Consider the following 19,031-nt stretch of genomic DNA (forward strand, 5'->3'; position numbering starts at 1 on the left):
TTTAAATTTCATGCAATTCATGACAGCAATTTTCGTTTATGCTTAACTGCGACATCTTCATCTTCCGACTCCAGTGCCGCGTTCGCCGACTGACAAGCAAGACGTTGAAGCGATTGATGCTGTTGTACGGAGATGCACTGCATTACTAGGGGCTACTGTAGCTGGCTAGGCGCGGGCGGAGACACATTAGCACGAGCCGGCCGCCGCCTCGAGCGCCTTGATGAACTCGTCTACCCGCGCGGCGTTCACCTTGAGCAGGAACTGCGTGAGCTCCCCGCCGTCGACCTGCAGCGCCAGCGTCACGCCCGTCTTCTTGCCCTTGGCCTCCTGGGGGCGCACCGCCATGCCCTTGTACAACGCCGAGTTCAGCACGACCTTACCGATCTCGTTGCGAACCAAGATGCGCGCGCTCTTCTTGTCCGTGCTGACCAGCACCTTGAGAGGGTGCACGCCCTTGTCTGCCCAGCGCTTCTCGTCCTTCTTGAACTCGAAGATCTTGGCCTTGTCGGCCTCGAACGTGCAGTCGTCGTCGGGAGAGTCGGCCTGTGCAGATAGTCGAAAATGATTAGTGTTAGGGTCGGCGGATCACCACTCCTCCAATGAAGAACTTCACGCACCTTGATAATAACGGTGGCCTCCTCACGTCCAATATTTTCCTCATCTTCGTCCGCAGCAGCAGTAGTCGAGGCCGAAGTCAAGGTAGCCGGTGCTGAGGCTCCAAAGCTAAACCCGCTCGTAGCCGGGGTTGCGCTCTTGGGAGCACTCAGGTTGCCAAACGAGAACCCGCTAGTGGCAGGAGTGGATGCCGCGGGGGGCGCCGGCTTGGACAGAGGGGCTCCGAACGAAAACGCAGGCGTAACCTTCTCGTCTGAGTCGGAAGACTTGGCAGAGAAGAGAGAGCTGCTGCCACCACCAAACGAGAAGCCTCCAGCAGCGGGCTTAGCTGGGGACTTAGCGGACTCGTCGTCCTTCTTAGCAGCTCCACCAAACGAAAAGGCAGGAGCAGCAGGCTTGGCGGGGGACTTCGTAGGCTCGTCGACCTTCTTTGCGGCACCACCAAACGAAAAGCCACTGCTGGCTGGAGACTTCGCCGGCTCCTCCGTCTTCTTGGCAGCACCAAACGAAAACGACGAGCTCGACGCCGCAGGGGCAGGAAAAGCCGCAGTCGTAGAAGCAGGCGTCGAACCAAACGAGAACGGGGCAGGAGCCGCGCGCTTGGGCTCGTTGATAGCAACAGGCTTCGTGGCCGCGTGCTTGGTGGAGATTTCAGCCGCGTACTTTAAGTAATCCTGCAAAAGGCGCACGCCCCATTCATGAGTCCTCACCCTTTCAGCAGCGTCAACCTTTCAGCAACTATTGCACACCTGTACGGCAGCCACCCAGCTTGCACTCGGGTTCTTCTGCGACTGTCCGTTGACAAAGGCCAGGAACCCCTTGTTGAGCGCCTCCATGGCCTGCTGGAACGACCCCGAAGTCGTCGCTGCAGTCGACCCGCTGGTTGTAACGCCAGTCTTCTCCGTCACGGGCTTGGCATTGCCCGTAAGACCAGAGAACCCAGCGAACGGGTTGGCGGATGCCGCAGGCTTGGCCGCCGTAAGTCCCTGCGCATTGAAGAATTTCACCACGACGATAAAAACTAACCCCACCATTAACCCGCCAATCTAATCAGGTTAAAACGGACCTGGAAGCCTCCGAACGGGTTGCTCTTGGCCGCGTCGTCGCCCCCAGCAGCAGCTGCAGTCGCCGCCTTGGGCTTGGCAGTCGCTCGGCCCCCAACGCGCGCCTTGACGATTTTGCGCTTGCGGATGGAGTCCTCGCTGGCGCGCTGGAAGCCGATCTCGAACAAGTCGGCGCTCACGTCGTCGTCCGCGGCCTCGTACTCCTCGCGGCGCATCTGGCCGTTCTCGTTGCGTCGCTTCGCCATGGCCACCGCGGTCTGGTCTTGCCAATTGAGCTCTTGGAGGTTCGATCGTTTTTGGCCAGTTGATGATGCCTAACGAATTACGCGATGTTTTAGGTACGATTTACTTTTTTGGGATTAAAAAGGCAAGTTGAAGTGACGCCAAAAGGTAAAATGGAGTGTTTGATGTGCATGCATAACCAGCGGGTTTGCTACTACTAGCTACCTACGGGAAATGGGCGGAGAAGTGTGCGTGCTTCAAGTCGGGTAGATCAGAGCAGCGCGTAGCAAAACTGTTGATCATCAGGGGCGGTACATGCTGGCGACCCTGAGCTGCGTGGCTTGCTCGGTACTTGACCATCGCATCCTCGATTTCGGCGAGCTCGGAGTCACGGGGCAGAAGCGAATGACACTATCTAGCTCGATCTCGGAGGTGACGCCGACGAAGTGGTGGGGGCGCTGACTCAAGGTGAGGGCGCCGGTGAACATGGTATCGTCGTCTGCGTAGTACAGATTGTTTGGCTGGGCGAGCTCCTGTGACGAGAACGCACTGCTAGGGCCCTTCGAAGCACCGGTGTGGCCACAGACGACCACAGGAGAAGGATACAAAATGTTCTCCACCCCGTAGGGCATCACAAAACCATCAGGTTCATCGTGTCAAACTCCTCGTCTGGTTCCAGGCCTCAATAGCGACAGCGAGATGCCGCAAGTCTCGAAGTCCTGCACATAATGCACAGGACTAAACACATTGTGTGTCTTGCCGCAAGATGCAATACTCTTGCGCAAATTATCAACCTCGGACAAATTGATGGGGTTTGGTTGACACTGTTATCAGCTGCGCTGAGTGCTAGCATATAGTGAAATCGTGGCGATGTGAGGTGCATAAGTTCTTCAACAAAAACTTTGTTTTGTTAACGTATTTGACCCCAATTCGGCTGCAATCCTTTAAAAATATGACTGGATCTTTGCGGCAATGTCATCGACGCGGGCCACCTGAGTGAAGAAGTCGAGAAACTCGCCGTCAGGGCCGACAAAGTACATCACAATGGAGTGGTCCACCAGATAGTCATCATCGTCGTCCTCGTTCTCATCAGCCTTCGAAAAGTACACGCGGTAGGCCTTGGTGATATCTGCCACTTGATCGCGCGTACCTGTGAGCATCTTGAACTTGGGGTGGAAGTCGGCCTTGTAGGCCTGCATCTGCTCGACGGTGTCATGCTTAGGGTCCACCGCGGCACGACCTCGGGGCACTTCTCCGCCTCCAGCTTGTCCAGAACGTCGCCGATGCGCACCAGTCGTTGGGGCAGATGTCCGGGCAGTGCGTGAAGCCGAAGTACAGCAACGAGTACTTGCCGCGGAACGTCGTGTCCGTCACCGCGCGCCTCGTGTCGCAGTCTACAAGCGTCCAAGGCCCTCCGAGTAGCGGCTTGCCCACCGATGTCACCTTGGACGTGGCTGGCGAGCAACAACAATAGCAACAGCAACAAGTCAGTCCTTGCAACACCCCAGCAGTAAAGCAGGTAGACGCACACTGGGTCTGCAGCCGGTCTTTCTCCGAGTAGTAATAGTAGATGCCGCCGCTGCCCACGACACCCGCCAGCGCCAAGCCGCTCCATGTGACAGGCTGCAAGGACAGAAAGCTCACCTATTGAGCGAGTGCCAAGAACGTATCCAACCACCGGGACGCAATCCTCACCCCGAACTTTTCAGGGCTCGTGCCAGGCACCGGCGCGTCCGAGAACATGCGCCGCGCAGCCAGCACGCTCCCTTTTCTGCGACGCAGCGCCCTCATCGCCGTCGCCACCAACATGGCAACTTGAAAAGTGACGACCCACAAGTAGGTATCTCAGCTGACCCAAGTCCAGCACAATCTGCGTGATTGTGCTTGTCCGCGCCTATTGGCTCATAATGCCCTCATTTTCGGCGAATCACCGACGCCAATCGACTGGCTGAGACGCAGGGGGCTCCCTATCTACCGGATCCGCTCCGAGCGCCATGGACGTGATGGCGCGCTACGTGCGGCCGATCTACGAGGCCATCGACGCGCGCCAGTACAAGGCGGCCATCAAGCTGTGCGCGCACAAGCGCGTGGCGCAGCTGGACCTCGTGCAGGTGCTCAAGGCGCACTGCCTGGAGCGCACGGGCCGCGTGGAGGAGGCGCTGGACATCTGCCGCCGCGTGCAGCTCAAGCAGCCGACGGACGAGACGCTGCTCAACACCATGAACCTGGTCTTCAAGCTGGGCGGCTGCGAGCACGAGATGCTGCCCACCTTCGAGCACGCGTGCGCCGTGAGCAGCCCGCCCAACGAGGAGCTGTTCCAGGCGCTGTTCGTGGCCTACGCGCGCCGCGGCGCCTTCCTCAAGCAGCAGCAGACGGCGCTCAAGATGTTCAAGGCCTTCGGCAACGTCAAGTACGTGTGCTGGGCGGCGCTCAGCATGATGCTGCAGGTCGAGCACGGCGGCACGCCCGCGCGCATGCTGGCGCTGGCCGAGAAGATGCTGCTCAAGACGCTGCGCGAGACGGGCTCGGACGACGGCGAGGCGCTGCAGCTCGCGGTGCTCATCATGCAGCTGCAGGACAACCACCAGGCGGCGCTGGAGGCCTTCGACGAGTTCGTCAAGGCGGACGACGGCAAGGACAAGAAGAACCAGAAGAAGGGCGAGCTCAAGCTTGGACGCGCCGCCGAGGGCGAAGGCGCCTACGACGAGGAGATCGAGCTCGGGCCCATGCAGGCGATCGACAGACTGACGCTGGAAGCCACACTGGCGAAGAACGTGGCCGACTGGACGCGCTGTGCGGCGGTGAACCGCAAGCTGCTGGAGGAGTTCAACGCCGACGACTGGACGTTCTTGAAGGAGCACATCGCCGCACGGTTTGAAGAGAAGGCGGACCGCACGGCGAAGGAGCTGCTAGCGCTTGGCGAAGAGATTACGGTACTGTTAAACAACCTGGAGGCTCGTCCGGGCAACGAGCGCATTCGAGGCCCCGCTCTTGCGTTGATTCACGTCCGCAGCGAGATTTTGCGCCGTCTGAAGGCAGGAGACGCGGCTATTTCGCAGGTGGAGACGAAGCTGCAAGAGCTCATTGTTGCGTACGCGAATCGATTTTACTCCAAGGCGTGCTGCTTTACGGATCTGAAGCAGTACTTTACGCTCTACCTCAAGGAGAGCACGTCTGTGTCGACATCCGCGAAGTCGAACCTGATCCAGCACTTCAGTAAGCTGTCCGAAGAGTCCGCTGCTTTGCTCAAGAACAAACCGGACGGAGATGCTGTCGATGAGAAGTCTCGTAAAGAAGGCCAAAACAATTTGAGTAAGCGGCTGCTAGCGCTAAAGACGCTTCGTTTCCTGGGTTACTACGACAACGTTGAGAACTTCTCGGTCGACAATTTGGATAATGTGGTCAAGGAGCTCGAGAGTGAGTACGAAGCTACGAGCTGGCTCAACATCGGAAGCGCCGGCGGCCAGCGCGAGGTGCAGCTTACGGATGACTTGCTCCTGCTGGCGACGCACTTTCTGCTGGATATTTATCAGCGTTCGAGTGGTCATCGTGAGCACCTGGAGCGTGCCGCGGGCTTGCTCGAGTATGGGCTGGAGAAGAGTGCTTACAATTTCCAGATGAAGCTTCTTCTGTCCCGCGTGTACGGCTACCTGGGTGCCGCGGAGGCCATGCTAAGCCGCCACGCAGAGTTGGATGTGAAGTACGTGCAATTGGACTCACTGTCGTTCTTGGTGCTCGATAAGATGCTCGACCTTTGCCAATACCCAGAGGCACGCAAGCTGACAAACAGAATCACAGCTCTGCACCGCAGCACGGCGAATGACACGCCTGAGTACATTACCCGTGCTTACCGACTAGGTGTCTACTCGAAGGTGGTCGACATGTCTTCGTTCCTACACAAGCGCATGAAAAAGTCGCACACGCTGGCCATCAGCAAGGGAGAGACATTGCGCTTCGAGCTACTTGACGCTTTAGCTCTCGGGCCCGCTAAACTCCATGAACTCGTTACTTCCTCGAGTTTTGATGCACAAGTTACCGGGCTGGAGAGCATGCTTGTGTCGGATGGTTCTGAGTTGTCCCAAAACCAACACCGAGAGGTTATTGTGGACTGGACCCCCCAACAGCAGATCCCCACCGGCAGTTTGTTTGCCCAGGATGCCGCGCCGCTTGTGGAGTGCGACCGATCTGCAGACGCGAACTCGTCCCTGTTGTGGCTCAAACTCCGTGTGCTGGTGCCGAAGTTGCTGAAGAGTCTTGCGGTGGATGATCATTCGGCGTTGGTTGTGTTGACGAAGGAATACAACGACATCGTGGCCAAGCTGCAACTCACGGGTTCTGGTTCTGGTGAACTTCAGCTTCACGAGAAGCTCTGGAAGTGGAGCTCGGTGGCTATTACTGTGTCAGCGGACGTGATGGATGCCGTCAACGGCCAGGGCGAAGAAGGGAAGGATCTTTCTGCAGCAATCACGCACCTCCAAGATGACTTCACAGCGATTGTGGAGCAACTTCGCTTGGGACTGGTGTTTACCTCTTCAGGTTCTTCTGAGAGCCCGGTGGCGCTGTCACCCTATACGGTGTCCACCTTGTCGTCACTGCTGCTGGATTCCGGCCTGTCGTCGCTGAGTGCGTTAGCTCTTGCACAGCGTTCTCTGGCCAAGAAAAAGAGCAAGAGCGAGCAGCTATCAGCAGCAGCACCTGCGCTACGCAACCTTCTGAAGCAGATGCAGGAGTCGCTGGCGGTATTAGAGACGCATGTTGCCAAGCTCCAGTTCACGTCTCACACCACCTCGAGAGATTCACCACGAGACCAGGCACAACAAAAGGCGCACGCGAACGTGGTGAAGTCGTACCAGTCGCTTCAGATGAGACTGGTAGAGCTGCTAGGGGAGCGCTGCGCCTGCATTCGTGCTATCTTGCAGAAGTAGCTGGAGTCGGCGTTTTAGAGATCGCCCGGGTTTGCTCGGGTCAGAAATGGCGATCAATACATATCTGCTTCAGGGCATTTGGAGGATTGCAATCTTCACAAAGAACAAGTTACGTCGTTGCACAATTCCGGAAAATGTGTTCGCCGCGCGTCAAGTGTTCACAAGTGTTTGTTTTTGTCGTGACTCCAATGATGCGTGCTGACAGCGAGCGCCTCCAACGCTGCGACATGGGAATTAAGCTCGTGGAAGTATGCAAATGCGAGGCGGGTTTTAGTACTGTAGTTGCCATATTTAGTATTAGTACTAAGTTGGCGCTGCTTGATTAGTAGATATATTTTTGTACCCATAAAAAGTTAGCACTAGGTAAGATAATACTAACACCCCCAAATCGCCAGTACTATCAATCCCTGCTGGCAATAATGCGGCGGCGGCACCGCAGCTACCACGCCTCTCGCGGCGCGACCGGCGCGCAGGACGCGAGTCATGGCGCGCACGCCGCCTCCGCCGGCGTGTCCGGCACGACTGACGCCACATCTAGCGCGTCTGCGGCGTCGGGCGGCTCCGTCTCGGCCGCTGGGGGCTCCACGATCCACGGGAACGTCAACGTGCACCTGGACCTGAACGCCAGCGCGCTGAGCGTGGACGCCACGGGCGCCGTGGCTGTGCTGGCGGGCCGCAAGGGGCTGCACCTCGTGGCCCTGGACGCGCCGTTCCTGCCGCCGGCCACGCTGCACCACCAGACGAAGCTCGAGGTGACGGTGGTCAAGTGCAACCCGCACGCGCTGTTCAAGAGCCACGTAGCCTCGTCCAGCAACAGGAACACGCTCATCTGGGACATCGCCGACGTGGGGGTGGGCTCGGGCGCCTCGGCCTCCATCGGGGCGGGCCAGGGCTCCTCCAGCGCCTACAAACACGGCCACGGCGGCGGGGCGGGAGGCGCAGGCGGCAGCGGCTCACAGACCGCCACGCAGCCGCTGGTGGCCACGCTGAGAGCCCACACGAGGCCTGTGAGCGATGTGGCGTGGTCCCCGATGGAGCCGTCGCTGCTGGCGACGTGCTCAGCGGACGCCAAGACGCTGCTGTGGGATATGAGGTCGCCGCAGCGACCGGTGCAGACGCTCAACGCCTTCAACACTAGTGTCATTCAGGTGGAGTGGAACCGGGTGGACGCCACGTCGCTGGCCACTGCACACGACGGAGAGGTGCGCGTGTGGGACCTGCGTGCTGCCGGAGAGAAGACGGTGGCTCCGGCGGTGCAGATCACGGCGCACATGCAGAAGATCTATGGGCTCGACTGGCACCCGCAGCGCATGTATGAACTACTGACGTGCTCGGACGATAAGACGGTCAAGTTTTGGGATGTGACGCAGCCGAGAGTGTGTCAGGGAACGCTGAATACCGGCGCTCCAGTGTGGCGAGCGCAGTACACGCCGTTCGGCGACGGACTCGTGACGATTTCTTCGCAGCGGATGGATAATTCGATACGCTTGTGGGCTCTTTCACATGGTGACGGGGACAGTGGAGGCAATGAAGATGCCGGAGATGTGAGCATTACGGGTACCAACGCGGGATCTTCCGTCACAGCGGAGCTAGTGCACTCATTTGCGGGTCATAGTGATTTAGTGCGGGGTATGGCGTGGCGTGTTCGCCCCCAAACCAGCGTGTATCAGCTTGTGTCGTGGTCGAAAGATCAGGAGCTTCGTATGTGGCATGTGGACGTACCTCAGCTTGAAGCATGCGGCTATGACACAGCGTCATATCTTGCGGACGTTGCTCCATCAGAAGGTAACAACACTAATGCCCGCCGGCAGTCGGATGCCCGACGCATGCTACATGCTGAATTTGCTGAGATGCATGCGCAGCATTCGAAATACAGCCTCTCTGCGCTGAAAACAGATTTTGTGCCGCTGGTAGTGCCAAAATCTGCTGTGCCGCTGGGCACGGATGAGTACACATTGGAAGGTAACGACAGCTCACTCCAGGCTCTTATGGCGCTTGAAGAGGAGCTGATCAAAGGCGGAGAAACTGAATCTCAACCGGCAAGTGGTGAAGAGGATGGCCCAGTGTCCGGGACGGGAGACAAGGACGATGCTCGTTCCGACGATTCTGCGAGCACGAAAGAGCGGACTGCTAGTTCTAGCGGCGCGAGAGCACTGCCATGCCCACGCATCTCTGGCGCTGCGTTCAGCGGCCCAAATATGTTGCTGGTGTTTGACTCACGGGTTGCCATCGGTCAATCACGTAGCTCGGCTGTCGTCCCCACGGCAGTCGCTGCTGGTAAGGGAAGCAAGCCGCAGACCCCTCCGAATAAACTACCACGCACATACGAGGAATTGCTGGATTTGAGAGACTCTCGATTCGCGACCAAGAAGAACAAGAAGCCGCCTGTAAAGTTGCTGTCATCGGCCAACATCATGGGATCGATGGATGTTGGTGCAAACGATTGGGCAGGACAACAACAACAGTCACAGGAACTAATTGACGGTGGCGTTGTGGTGGGTGTGTTCGGAGATGACGTGGATAATCACTCGGTATCTGCGCATGGTTATCGTCATGCAACAATGTATTATTCTTCTGGAAGTGGCGGTGCTGGTGGAAATGATGACATGTTGGCTGGAGTGAACGAAACGGAGCCTTCAATCCACGGCGGTTCCGAGTACCTGAATGCGTACTTTTCGAGCGCTGAGTACCACCTACCCGTGAACAACCCGGAACATTTACTTTCGATGCCGTCAAGCACTACTGGTGGCCATCAACTCTCTCCTCGAAGTTCCATGCGCGCAAACACTGCAGAGCGATTAAAGCGAGTGGAGCAACCTGCCCCTGCTCTCAATTTGGATTTAAGCATTAGCGTGACTATCCTCGACCTGTCCAAGCTCTGCGGTGTTTCGTCCATCTTGACGTACCAGACAGACCTCACGTCTCGCACTGTAACGCCATCGGCAGTATCACCTAAAGCCAGCAAATCGACGAAACGGAAGAAGGGGCAACTTGGATCTGTAAACCGCTCGATGATATCGTGGATGTTGCGTGCGGCAGAAGATATGCCTGGCAAACGTGGGGTTGCGTCGAAAAATAACCTGAGTCGAGTATTGCAGGATATATTGACCGAAAGCGACACTGCAATCAAGGGTCAAGCCGAAGTTAATGATCCTCCGTTCGACGAATCATGCACTGCACTTGCAGCAACATGCGCTCAAAATGCTCGGACTGCTCTTCTAGCCGGTCGGAGTGACTTGCAGCAGATTTGGTCGTTATTAGAGATTTCAGCAGCACCTGAAATGGAGCTGCCTATTTACAAGAAAAGCACCAGCTCGTCGACGTCGCTGTGTTTGCGAACCTCGCATCCGTGGAGTGCGCATCCGCTTGGAAAGAGCCTCGTGCACAAAGTCCTGGACATGTACGAGCAGGCAGGAGATGTTCAAGCACTGGCGTCAATTGTGTGTGCGTTGAAGCCAAATGAGCGCAAGGACCCCGAGGAGATCCGTGGCTCGGTGACTCTTTCAGCAATTACAATGGAAGACCAGCTCCCAGTGGTGCGTGAGGACAGGCGCTCTAGCATCGAAGAGGTAGGCAGTGGGGTTGGACTCAGCGTGGCCGGCAGTATTGCTAGTACCAGCAGCAGCGTGCGACCCAGACGTTCTTCGTCAAATTCCCTCACACAACTGGCATCGGCCGACTCGAGTGATGCTCCACCTCTTATGAGGGGTGCTCGTCGGTCGAGCAGCCACAGTGAAGCGCGCTCACAGGGACTGCCAATCGACAAAGACGCCGCTTTGCGCGCCTCGAAGGATTGGCCGCTGGTCAGTAGCGGCACTAACAGTGCTACGTCGAGCCGACAATCCAGCCCGATCCGAGAACACGCGCTATCTGCCACAAGCAGCTCGTCAGGGCAGACCAACATCAACCGCGACATACAGTCCAAAGCATCAGCGCCAATAGGAAGCACTGGTTGGAAAATGGACTTTGAGAGATTGGAGAATCCTTTCAAGACGTGGAGTGGAAATTCTTCGAAGGACGCCCCACCGCCTCGGCTAACAGCAGACACGTTCCAGCGTCCGATCCAAGCAGTGAACGGCAAATCACCAGCGCCGTCAATGACAGTGACTGCGTCTCCAAGAATCAATCCAGTTGTGCCGTCCCCCCTGCACACGTCGCTCGGCACAACCAGCAGAGAAGAGGAGATCGACGCAAACGACCGTGTGCTGCTGCAGCTGAGTTTCCGCTCTGTGAACGACGAGAAGTGTCTGCTATCGTCGCTGCCTGAAGACGAAGCGCGCTATGACATTTACAAGGAGGCGTATGCAGACGTGCTCTATCGCTACGGTGCAATGAACTTGCGCAATGAAGTGCTGAAGACCAAGTCTCACGGCGTACAAGACCCGCGTGGTATCTCCATGGGCTTGATCTGCGGCTCGTGCAATGCGGTACGTACCTGAACAGACATCAAGGCTGTCATGATGCTATATGGATACATGCTGAGTAACCTTTTTGTCTCTGTGTTATCATATTGCATAGAGGACGATTGACCCGGTGTGCTCAAGCTGTCGGGACTTTGCAGTCCGCTGCTCCGTGTGCCAGCTCGTGGTGCGCGGGCAGTCGATGTTCTGCATGACGTGCGGCCACGGCGGCCACGCCGCGCACCTCCGCGAATGGTTCGAGGTCGAGACGGCGTGCCCCACAGGCTGCGGCTGCTGGTGCAAGCAGGCCACCGCGACAATGCCCGCCTTCCAGCTGGAGCAGCAGGAGGCCGACCACACCGTCGCGCCGTCCAGGTCGCACTCGTTCTAAGTTGAAGTGAATCGCTCGAATGGCTACATTGGTGTATCTACACACCAAATTGGCTTTTACTGGTTGGGGAAGCCAGAGCCCAAAGGAAGTGGAGCAGCATGCGCGGCAGCGGCCTGAGTATCGAGCGCTTCATCAAGGGCAAGGCGCAGCGGTCCAAGAGCGATGCCAAGAGCAAGAAGAAGGCCATCATCCACAAGGCGCAGCGCCGGCGCCAGTACGAGAAGGTGAAGAAGCGCGAGGAGGGCGCGTCGGCGGGCGGTGACGGCGACGCGGGCGCCGGCTCGTCCTTCTACGACCGGTTCTTCAGCGAGCTCAAGAGCGGCAACGTGGACGAGGACGCGGAGGAGGTGCGGCGCTGATTCGCAGCCTAAAGACTGGCTGGACGTGGCTTTATAACTGATGAGTGGCCTTCCTTGTCTTTGATTGCGCGGAGCAGGTGGAGGCGCGCGTCGACAGGAAGCAGCAGCAGCAGCAAAAGCAGGAGACGGGGGAGAGGAAGCACGTGGTGAAGCCCGACCCGTTCTTCAAGGCCAAGAAGAAGGCGGCGGTCACGAAGATGGAGAAGCAGCGCGCCCGTGACGAGAAGCAGAAGCGCGTCGTCGCCGCGGAGAAGAAGGTCACCCAGCGCAAGAAGCGCCACGTGAAGCTGAGTCAGCGCACGGCCTCAGGCCAGCCCGTCGTGAAGAACCACATCAACGACATTTTGTCGCGCTTGCAGGCGGAGAAGAAGGAGGGCAAGTAAGTTGGCGGAGGAAGTGGAAACACCCACCTTCTGGTCCTGCTTGCCGCTGCAGCGCAGCACCCCAGCGATCGTGCTGCTGTCCAGATAAGCCAGTGAGGCAACGTAAGACCTAGGGGTAGCACATTTATTTAGCCAACAACATGTTAATGCAAGTAATGGAACGAGCTTCGGCTCGGTGGAGCTCATCGGTGACCGAAATGTTAAACGGATTGTGAGCGGATCAACTGCCGCTCTACGCGCGAACTCACCAAGCTAACCGCATTGCTGTGTCGCACCACTGACAATAGGAATGCGGTCCGTGAGCCACTGGAGTCATGCTGTGACCCCAGAGGAGAGAGCCCAACCCGGAGGTCCAGGCCCCGGACGCCTCCCAGCCCCACATTGCGATCTCCCACCGCTTCAACATGTCCCCCGACCTCGTCACGTCCCCACTCAACGCAACATCAACACGCTCGAGTCTTTAACAAAGTAGCTTTCTTTTTGTTCCGTTAATGGTGGCTAGATGTTTCCGCACGTCGCCACAGCAGCCTCGCTCGGCGCCTCCCAGCGCGACGAGAGCCTGTATCTTTCCCGTCGTGAAGCGGCGTCGAGGAGGAGGGAGGCTGGCCGCGACTGTGCCCGTCCTGGCGGCCCTAAAGCGGCCGCAAGACGCGCGCTGCGGCCTACAGCTGCATGCACCGAGACGGCGTTTACTTGGCCATGGGGTGGGCGGCGATGTAGTCGATGACCTGCGCGGGCGTGAGCAGCTTCTCCGACTCGTTGTCCGGGATCTCGATGGTGAACTCCTCCTCCATGGCCATGACGACCTCCACCACGTCCAGCGAGTCCAGGCCCAGGTCCTCCTGGAACTTGGCGCCCTCCTTCACGGCGTCCGCGTCCACCTTCTCGAAGTTCTTGACGACGCCCAGCACGCGCTCGCTCACCTCGTTGCGGTCCAGGAACGTCTGCGCGCTGAAGAAGCGCACGGGGGCGGCGCGGGACACGAACTGCGGGCGGGCGACGGCGCGCGACAGCGGGCGGAGGGCGGCGACGAAGCGGTTCATTCTGGAGGTCTGGTCTTGGCTGGCGATGTGCGAGTGAGCTTGGGACCACAAACGAGGGGCTCGCGGGGGTAGCGGTGTGGACCACCCCCAAGTTGCTCCCGTTGAGTTGCTCAACTTATTATAGTAGGAGAATCTCCGAGCAACGCAACTGTGGACCACATTGCGCTGTGTGGTCCACCCCATGTTACTTCACACGACGCCCTCACATTTAAACCGGTTTTACTATGTTTAAACCTGCATTTGTCTGTTTACTACTCGTTCAAAGTCGGGAAATTAGTTAGTGGCACAAGTCCCATTTCTCCACGAAAAATGTTTATACATGTTATATTTCTTGCGTGTTTTTTCGTGACTCGGATCGGCACAAGTATTATTATCGTACAGTAGTTGCTGAAGCATGCCAACTTACACCGAGCGTGTTCTACGTCACGACGCTTTGATGATCGAAAACAGCCTTGACAGCAAAGCAAATATTACGCTGTTGTACGATAAAGGTAACGCACATTTAAAACCTTCTAGGCTTTGCTTTCCCCCTTAGTGAACAAAGTCTTGATGATCGTCTGCAGTCGGAAGACTAAGGCCTTACCATCGGTGTCGATAGTCGAGCCGCCGGATCAAGTGCCACGCATTCACTCCCAACTGAGCCAACGAAGAGGCAACAGTGCGAGAACTCCACTTGCAAAGTACTCGTGCCACCTTGTGCATGAGCACGTCGTCTGGCATTGTTTTACCAGTCAGCGGGTCGTACCTCACATGAGCGTACGGCAATGTCTGCGAATCAAACTCCGACAAAAGCACCCCGAAGGAGAAAATGTCCGCCTTCTCCGTATAGCGCCCGGCTAGCATAACTTCTGGCGCCATCGACAACATCATGCCGACACTCCCACTCATCGTGTACTCATGTCGCTATCGTGACGCCCCGAAGTCCGTGAGTTTCGCCTCTAGGTCATTGATTAGAATCACATTCTTGGACTTCGAGTCGCGGTGGACCACATCGGCGAAAGCGAGTGCAGGTGCATCAACGCTTGAGCAGTGGATACGCGATAAGCACTTGATGTAGTCGGCGCCTTGAGCGTGCCCTCGTCCGTCGAAATCTTTTAGTGGGGGCTGTAGATCTCCACAATCCATTAGCTCCGACAACACGCAAATATCGGCTAGTGATCCCCAGGGAACACCTCCCAGCAGCAAATTCACGTTCTGCAGATCGCCTCGTGAGTCTGCAAACACCATTTTAGTACACAGCTTGATGATTGTACGATCCGCGGTAGATTTCACCAAAGCCGCCGCAATCATTTGAGCAAGCATCGCCAGATGTATCTACGCTTTTGCATTGAAGCACCAAACGCTTCTCTTCTTCAACAGATCCCTTCCCTACCACACCAATTAGCCGCGATCATTTCAGCCCGACCACATACTTTGGCCAAGAGAGCGACACTGATTCCGGTAGTAGTGAGCCATCTCAAGAAGATGTCAACGTCGGCGGATCCGGCAGCGCCGTTGCCAGCGGCGCAGGACGAAGCGCAGCAAGCGCGCGACTGGTGGGGCACGCGCGAGCTGGAGGTGGAGCGCGAGCTGGCCACGAGCCTGCAGCGCCGCATGGAGGCGCAGCGCGCGCAGCTGTACGCGTTCAAGACGGAGCAGAGCAAGTGGGAGCACGAGCTGCAGCTGCGCATCTCCAAGTACGCGCACGACCGGAAGCTGCTGAGCGAGCACAACGTGGAGCTGCAGGAGCAGCTCACGGCCATGGAGGAGCGGTTCGCGCAGCACCAACGAGACATGGACCTGCAGGTGCAGCACGTGGTGGAGCTGGAGGGGCTGCTGCACGAGAATCAGATCGACGCGCAGCAGATGCGTGAGCTACGGGGCCAGAACGAGGAGCTGCAGCAGGTGCGGGCTGCGATTTGAGTTGACGCCGCTGCTTATTGACCCGGCTAACCGCTGCAATGGCCTTAACTGCGCAGCGATTGCGGCAGTGGGAGCGGTTTTATCGCGAGGAGAAGGTGGCGGCGGCTAGCGAGCACAGGCTGCAGCAAGAGGAGCTGCTGACGGAGCTGGAGCGGCTGCTGGCGATATCGGAGGACGAGTTGGTGCTGCGCCAACAGGCAGGCGCGTCTAGTGAGTGGGACGCAGGGAAGAGCAAAAGCGAGCTCGCCCGCAAAGGGAGAATACGGCGGAAAGACGACGCCGAACATGACCCACTCGTGGCGCGGATTAAGGAGCTTGAAGCGGCGTGCAAGCAGAAGGTGGGTGGTAGTTGGTTTGAGTTGAAGGCGGTGGAAAGGTTGTTGTCTGACGTGGTGCTGCTTGGGTTTGTGAACAGGACCAAACGATATACTCGTTGAAGACTGTGGTGGAGCAGCAAGAGACGGCGTTCGACGAGAAGTTGAAGGTCGTGACAGCCAAGTACGACCAAGTGAAGACTATCAACATGGCTCTGCAGGTACAGTGCCGGACAGGCTGCCCATTTCCAATCGTAACTCCACCGCTGATCCCCTTCGTTGCACTCAACACCTCGCAGAAACGACTCATGCATTCATTAACGGAGGGACCAAGCAAGTCCTGAGCGCCGCACAGTAAGTCAGTCCGCCACCCCGACCTGTAACATAACTCGAAAGCAAGGAATGCACCCAACTCGACCGATGCGGTAGGATAAATAGTCCTTCGTGTTCTTCAACGGACTACGAACGCGCTCAGTGCAGTGCTGACCAACGTGCTGCAGGGTCATTCCTCCCCGGCCACGATGCTTTCTATTCTCCTCGAGCCAGACGCCCCCGCAGCCAACCGACTGCCCGCCCCTCTTACTGCTGCACCTGGATGTTGTACTTCCGCTGCCACTCGTCCGCGGCCTTCTCCTTCTGCTTGATGTTGTCGTTGAGCTGGGCCAGCACCTGCGCGATGCCGTCGCGGTTGGCCGTCACGGCCGGCAGCACCTCCTGCACCGTGCGCTCCACCAGCACGCCGCCCACCATGCGGTAGGCCTTGCGGTCCTTGGGCAGCTCGTTGAGCGTCTGGATCACGCGGTCGTGCTCCGTGGTCTCGGCCTCCAGCTCGGCGATCTTCTCGGCCATCTGCCGCACCTCGGCGCGCAGACTCTTGTACGTGGCCACCACCTGCTGCTCCGTGATCTGCTCCGCCATGGCTGCTGCAATAATACCTCTCCTCTTGTCTTGAGTATTGACTCGCGGCGTCGATCCGAAATCCGCCTGTGTGCGCCACACCACGCACTATCATCTTGGACGGGGGTTGGAAGAGGAGCGATTTCACTGGAAGTTTGTATGGGCGACCGGTAACGTACAGTCAGGGCCATTGGTTTGGGGGAGCTCCAGCAAAAAACAGCGGCGCTTTTTGGCGATGCTCGAGCATTGAGGAATTCAACTGACTCTAGACAAGTAACCATGCAGAACGAGGCCGGCCAGTCGATCGACATCTACATCCCGCGCAAGTGGTGCGTCCGCTGTAGTGCTATGCAATACGTAGCCAGACGAAGGAGCGAGTGCTGACGCTGTTGCTTCCTTCTTGTTGACGTGCAGCTCGTGGACCAACCGCATCCTCGCGGCCAAGGACCACGCCTCGGTGCAGATCAACGTCGCCCGCGTGAACGCCAACGGCGTCTTCACCGGCGAGTCGGACACCTTCGCTCTGGCTGGCTACATCCGCCACCACGGCGAGGGCGACATGGCCATCACCGAGCTGGCCCGCCAGGCGGACGCCAAGAACTAAGCGCACCAAGTCGTCGTGACCGTGCGAGCGGTCGTCAACGTCTAGCTGTCGGCGTTCAGCCAGCTGGAGCTTGAGGGAGGCGTCCATCCGTCACAGGATGGCGCGCTCGCAGACCCCAGCGCAGGAACGGCGGCCAGCGTCGCTTTTGGAGTCGGTTACTTGCGGGTTCGACCTCGCCTTCGCCTTGGTCGGTCGTAGTCTCACTATTTAACTCTGGTCAACGAACGAGCAAGAACAAAGCAGTTCAAACCCCGTCACCTCTCGCATTGTTACTTTGCTTCGGCCTCTCTTGCCTTGATGACACCAGCAGAACGCCCACTACTTCAGTTGTTTTAGAAACGAGAAGCACAGAACTCAATCGAGGCACAGGATCGGATTGTATTGAAGCGCGGAAGAAACTGTAAGCACGCGTCTCAACACTTTAATACCGCCGCAGTGCAGACTCGCAGCTCGACGACCAGAGGCCGACAACACTGGAATGCCAGCCATCTGCTTAGCCTGAACGCCACAGCGCGCAGCACGCGCCATCTCTCTTTTGCACACGCTCGCACACTTGTGCCCCGACGCCTCGAGCCTTAAGGCAGTGGACGCACCTAGGAGCCGCGCTGCGCCATGGCCTCCGAGACCACCTTCATGGTGTCGATGTATCTGTTGATGCACAGAGCGAGGCAGTTCTGCTGCTTGCCGTCCAGCTTGCCGTTGGGACGCGTGATGCACTTGTCGAAGCACTTCTCCTGCAGGTTCTGCGTCAGCTCCTGCAGCGCCTGCTGCTGCACTTCCGAACGGACCTGGGCGGCAAATGGAGATCAATGGAGGCCGTCAGCTGCCGTGGGAGAACTAGCGTGGAGGGCGCCACGAGCGGCCCTGAGCGCGCGACGAAGCGTGGAGCAACGAGTTGAGCGCAGCGTCATCGTGGCAGCGCCATACGTACTCGGTTGATAAGCTCGGCCTTCTGCTGGGGGGTGAAGTTGGCGCCTTCCATCGCGACTACGGCTGGTTCCAGGTGATCGCTTTTGCAGTCTGCCTCACATCGGCCAACGAAAAGACTTTGCTTCAGTATGTGGATATATTAGTAATTTCAGACAAACATATACACTATAGTATTACTAGTCAAAACGTTCTATAGTAATCAACGAGTGGAATCGTATATTTGATAGTACTATCATTTGATAATGTAACCTCTTTAAATAAATCAGATCCAGTATTAAACGTTTCAAACTCGGTTTGACAGTCTATAAAACCTCTTTCTATAGATATAATCGCCTGATTTGATATGTAGTAGATGATGCTACTGAAATCGTGAGCGCACAGATTACTACTAGGGTAGCAAAGACATGACGACCGTCTTTGACCCACCAAGTCGCAGAGTCAATTTCGACCTCAGGCTGAAGGACGCAACATGCACACGCCGCTGGACCGCCCGCACCCTGATTGCCAGGCCGTACGTGCTGCTCGCGAGCCAGCGCTGCGATGAGGACACCTTATTGACGCACTGCGTTGCCAATTGCAGGAGATCAAGGCGCTGCTCGAGTGCCACGAGGAGAACCCGTACGCCAAGTTCTTCGGCGCGTGTGGCGAGGTCAAGACGGCGCTGGACTGGTGCTTCCGACAGGAGAAGACCCGCATCCGCTCCGAGAACTTCAAGCACGCCAAGGCCTCGGACGCCTACGTGAGGCAGAAAATGCAGGAGCGCCGCGACCGCGTGGCCGCGGAGGAGAAGGCCAAGGAGGAGGCCAAGGCAGCAGCCAGTGCCAACTGAGCCACGATCGACAAACTACGACTAGGAACACAACACGAACACTGCACGCACCCACACAAGAATTGTGTCGAGTTCTTGGTGGCGGTCCCAACTTCCACGATGCAGCAGAGATTTTGTTTGTTTACGTGTATTGATGCTGCGAAGCAAGTTATA

The 19,031-nt window shown here is 57.6% G+C and overlaps 12 protein-coding genes across 13 annotated transcripts; 6 read left to right on the forward strand and 6 right to left on the reverse strand.

Annotated features, from left to right (window-relative positions):
- Positions 1–186: 186 nt before the first annotated feature.
- IUM83_15886 (Ran-binding protein RANBP3) lies at positions 187–1,924 on the reverse strand (the record flags this gene model as incomplete). The annotated part of the gene is made up of 4 exons (XM_067940730.1): positions 187–543; positions 618–1,289; positions 1,365–1,601; positions 1,682–1,924. 4 exons carry the CDS (start codon positions 1,922–1,924, stop codon positions 187–189), a joined length of 1,509 nt encoding a protein of 502 aa, XP_067790249.1.
- Positions 1,925–2,845: 921 nt separating this feature from the next.
- IUM83_15887 (SCO1 family protein) lies at positions 2,846–3,100 on the reverse strand (the record flags this gene model as incomplete). The annotated part of the gene is made up of 1 exon (XM_067940731.1): positions 2,846–3,100. One exon carries the CDS (start codon positions 3,098–3,100, stop codon positions 2,846–2,848), a length of 255 nt encoding a protein of 84 aa, XP_067790320.1.
- Positions 3,101–3,119: 19 nt separating this feature from the next.
- Positions 3,120–3,644, reverse strand: IUM83_15888 (SCO1 family protein; the record flags this gene model as incomplete). Its single annotated transcript, XM_067940732.1, has 3 exons — positions 3,120–3,355; positions 3,431–3,524; positions 3,597–3,644. The coding sequence occupies 3 exons, from the start codon at positions 3,642–3,644 to the stop codon at positions 3,120–3,122; spliced, it is 378 nt and encodes a 125-aa protein (XP_067790255.1).
- Positions 3,645–3,895: 251 nt separating this feature from the next.
- Positions 3,896–6,826, forward strand: IUM83_15889 (Mitochondrial inheritance and actin cytoskeleton organization protein; the record flags this gene model as incomplete). Its single annotated transcript, XM_067940733.1, has 1 exon — positions 3,896–6,826. One exon carries the CDS (start codon positions 3,896–3,898, stop codon positions 6,824–6,826), a length of 2,931 nt encoding a protein of 976 aa, XP_067790256.1.
- Positions 6,827–7,245: 419 nt separating this feature from the next.
- IUM83_15890 (Conserved WD40 repeat-containing protein) lies at positions 7,246–11,617 on the forward strand (the record flags this gene model as incomplete). Of its 2 annotated transcripts, XM_067940734.1 has the most annotated exons (4): positions 7,246–8,934; positions 10,237–10,362; positions 11,041–11,253; positions 11,345–11,617. In XM_067940734.1, 4 exons carry the CDS (start codon positions 7,246–7,248, stop codon positions 11,615–11,617), a joined length of 2,301 nt encoding a protein of 766 aa, XP_067790312.1. The 2 variants fall into 2 exon arrangements, with proteins under 2 accessions (XP_067790312.1, XP_067790311.1); XM_067940735.1 differs by lacking the exons at positions 7,246–8,934; positions 10,237–10,362 and having other exon boundaries at positions 10,924–11,253.
- Positions 11,618–11,715: 98 nt separating this feature from the next.
- On the forward strand, positions 11,716–12,359 carry IUM83_15891 (rRNA processing; the record flags this gene model as incomplete). Its single annotated transcript, XM_067940736.1, has 2 exons — positions 11,716–11,964; positions 12,054–12,359. The coding sequence occupies 2 exons, from the start codon at positions 11,716–11,718 to the stop codon at positions 12,357–12,359; spliced, it is 555 nt and encodes a 184-aa protein (XP_067790310.1).
- A 689-nt stretch (positions 12,360–13,048) lies between these two features.
- On the reverse strand, positions 13,049–13,372 carry IUM83_15892 (acyl carrier protein; the record flags this gene model as incomplete). Its single annotated transcript, XM_067940737.1, has 1 exon — positions 13,049–13,372. One exon carries the CDS (start codon positions 13,370–13,372, stop codon positions 13,049–13,051), a length of 324 nt encoding a protein of 107 aa, XP_067790309.1.
- Positions 13,373–14,866: 1,494 nt separating this feature from the next.
- Positions 14,867–15,962, forward strand: IUM83_15893 (uncharacterized protein; the record flags this gene model as incomplete). The annotated part of the gene is made up of 4 exons (XM_067940738.1): positions 14,867–15,286; positions 15,361–15,642; positions 15,720–15,839; positions 15,918–15,962. The coding sequence occupies 4 exons, from the start codon at positions 14,867–14,869 to the stop codon at positions 15,960–15,962; spliced, it is 867 nt and encodes a 288-aa protein (XP_067790308.1).
- A 235-nt stretch (positions 15,963–16,197) lies between these two features.
- Positions 16,198–16,536, reverse strand: IUM83_15894 (Prefoldin subunit 2; the record flags this gene model as incomplete). Its single annotated transcript, XM_067940739.1, has 1 exon — positions 16,198–16,536. One exon carries the CDS (start codon positions 16,534–16,536, stop codon positions 16,198–16,200), a length of 339 nt encoding a protein of 112 aa, XP_067790307.1.
- A 258-nt stretch (positions 16,537–16,794) lies between these two features.
- On the forward strand, positions 16,795–17,119 carry IUM83_15895 (40S ribosomal protein S21; the record flags this gene model as incomplete). Its single annotated transcript, XM_067940740.1, has 2 exons — positions 16,795–16,844; positions 16,930–17,119. The coding sequence occupies 2 exons, from the start codon at positions 16,795–16,797 to the stop codon at positions 17,117–17,119; spliced, it is 240 nt and encodes a 79-aa protein (XP_067790306.1).
- A 593-nt stretch (positions 17,120–17,712) lies between these two features.
- Positions 17,713–18,101, reverse strand: IUM83_15896 (Mitochondrial Protein Translocase (MPT) Family; the record flags this gene model as incomplete). Its single annotated transcript, XM_067940741.1, has 2 exons — positions 17,713–17,907; positions 18,051–18,101. 2 exons carry the CDS (start codon positions 18,099–18,101, stop codon positions 17,713–17,715), a joined length of 246 nt encoding a protein of 81 aa, XP_067790305.1.
- Positions 18,102–18,518: 417 nt separating this feature from the next.
- IUM83_15897 (uncharacterized protein) lies at positions 18,519–18,878 on the forward strand (the record flags this gene model as incomplete). The annotated part of the gene is made up of 2 exons (XM_067940742.1): positions 18,519–18,560; positions 18,630–18,878. The coding sequence occupies 2 exons, from the start codon at positions 18,519–18,521 to the stop codon at positions 18,876–18,878; spliced, it is 291 nt and encodes a 96-aa protein (XP_067790304.1).
- Positions 18,879–19,031: the final 153 nt, after the last annotated feature.

The sequence above is a fragment of the Phytophthora cinnamomi genome (assembly GCF_018691715.1).
Source record: "Phytophthora cinnamomi strain GKB4 chromosome Unknown Contig47, whole genome shotgun sequence".
Classification (NCBI taxonomy): Eukaryota; Oomycota; class Peronosporomycetes; order Peronosporales; family Peronosporaceae; genus Phytophthora; species Phytophthora cinnamomi.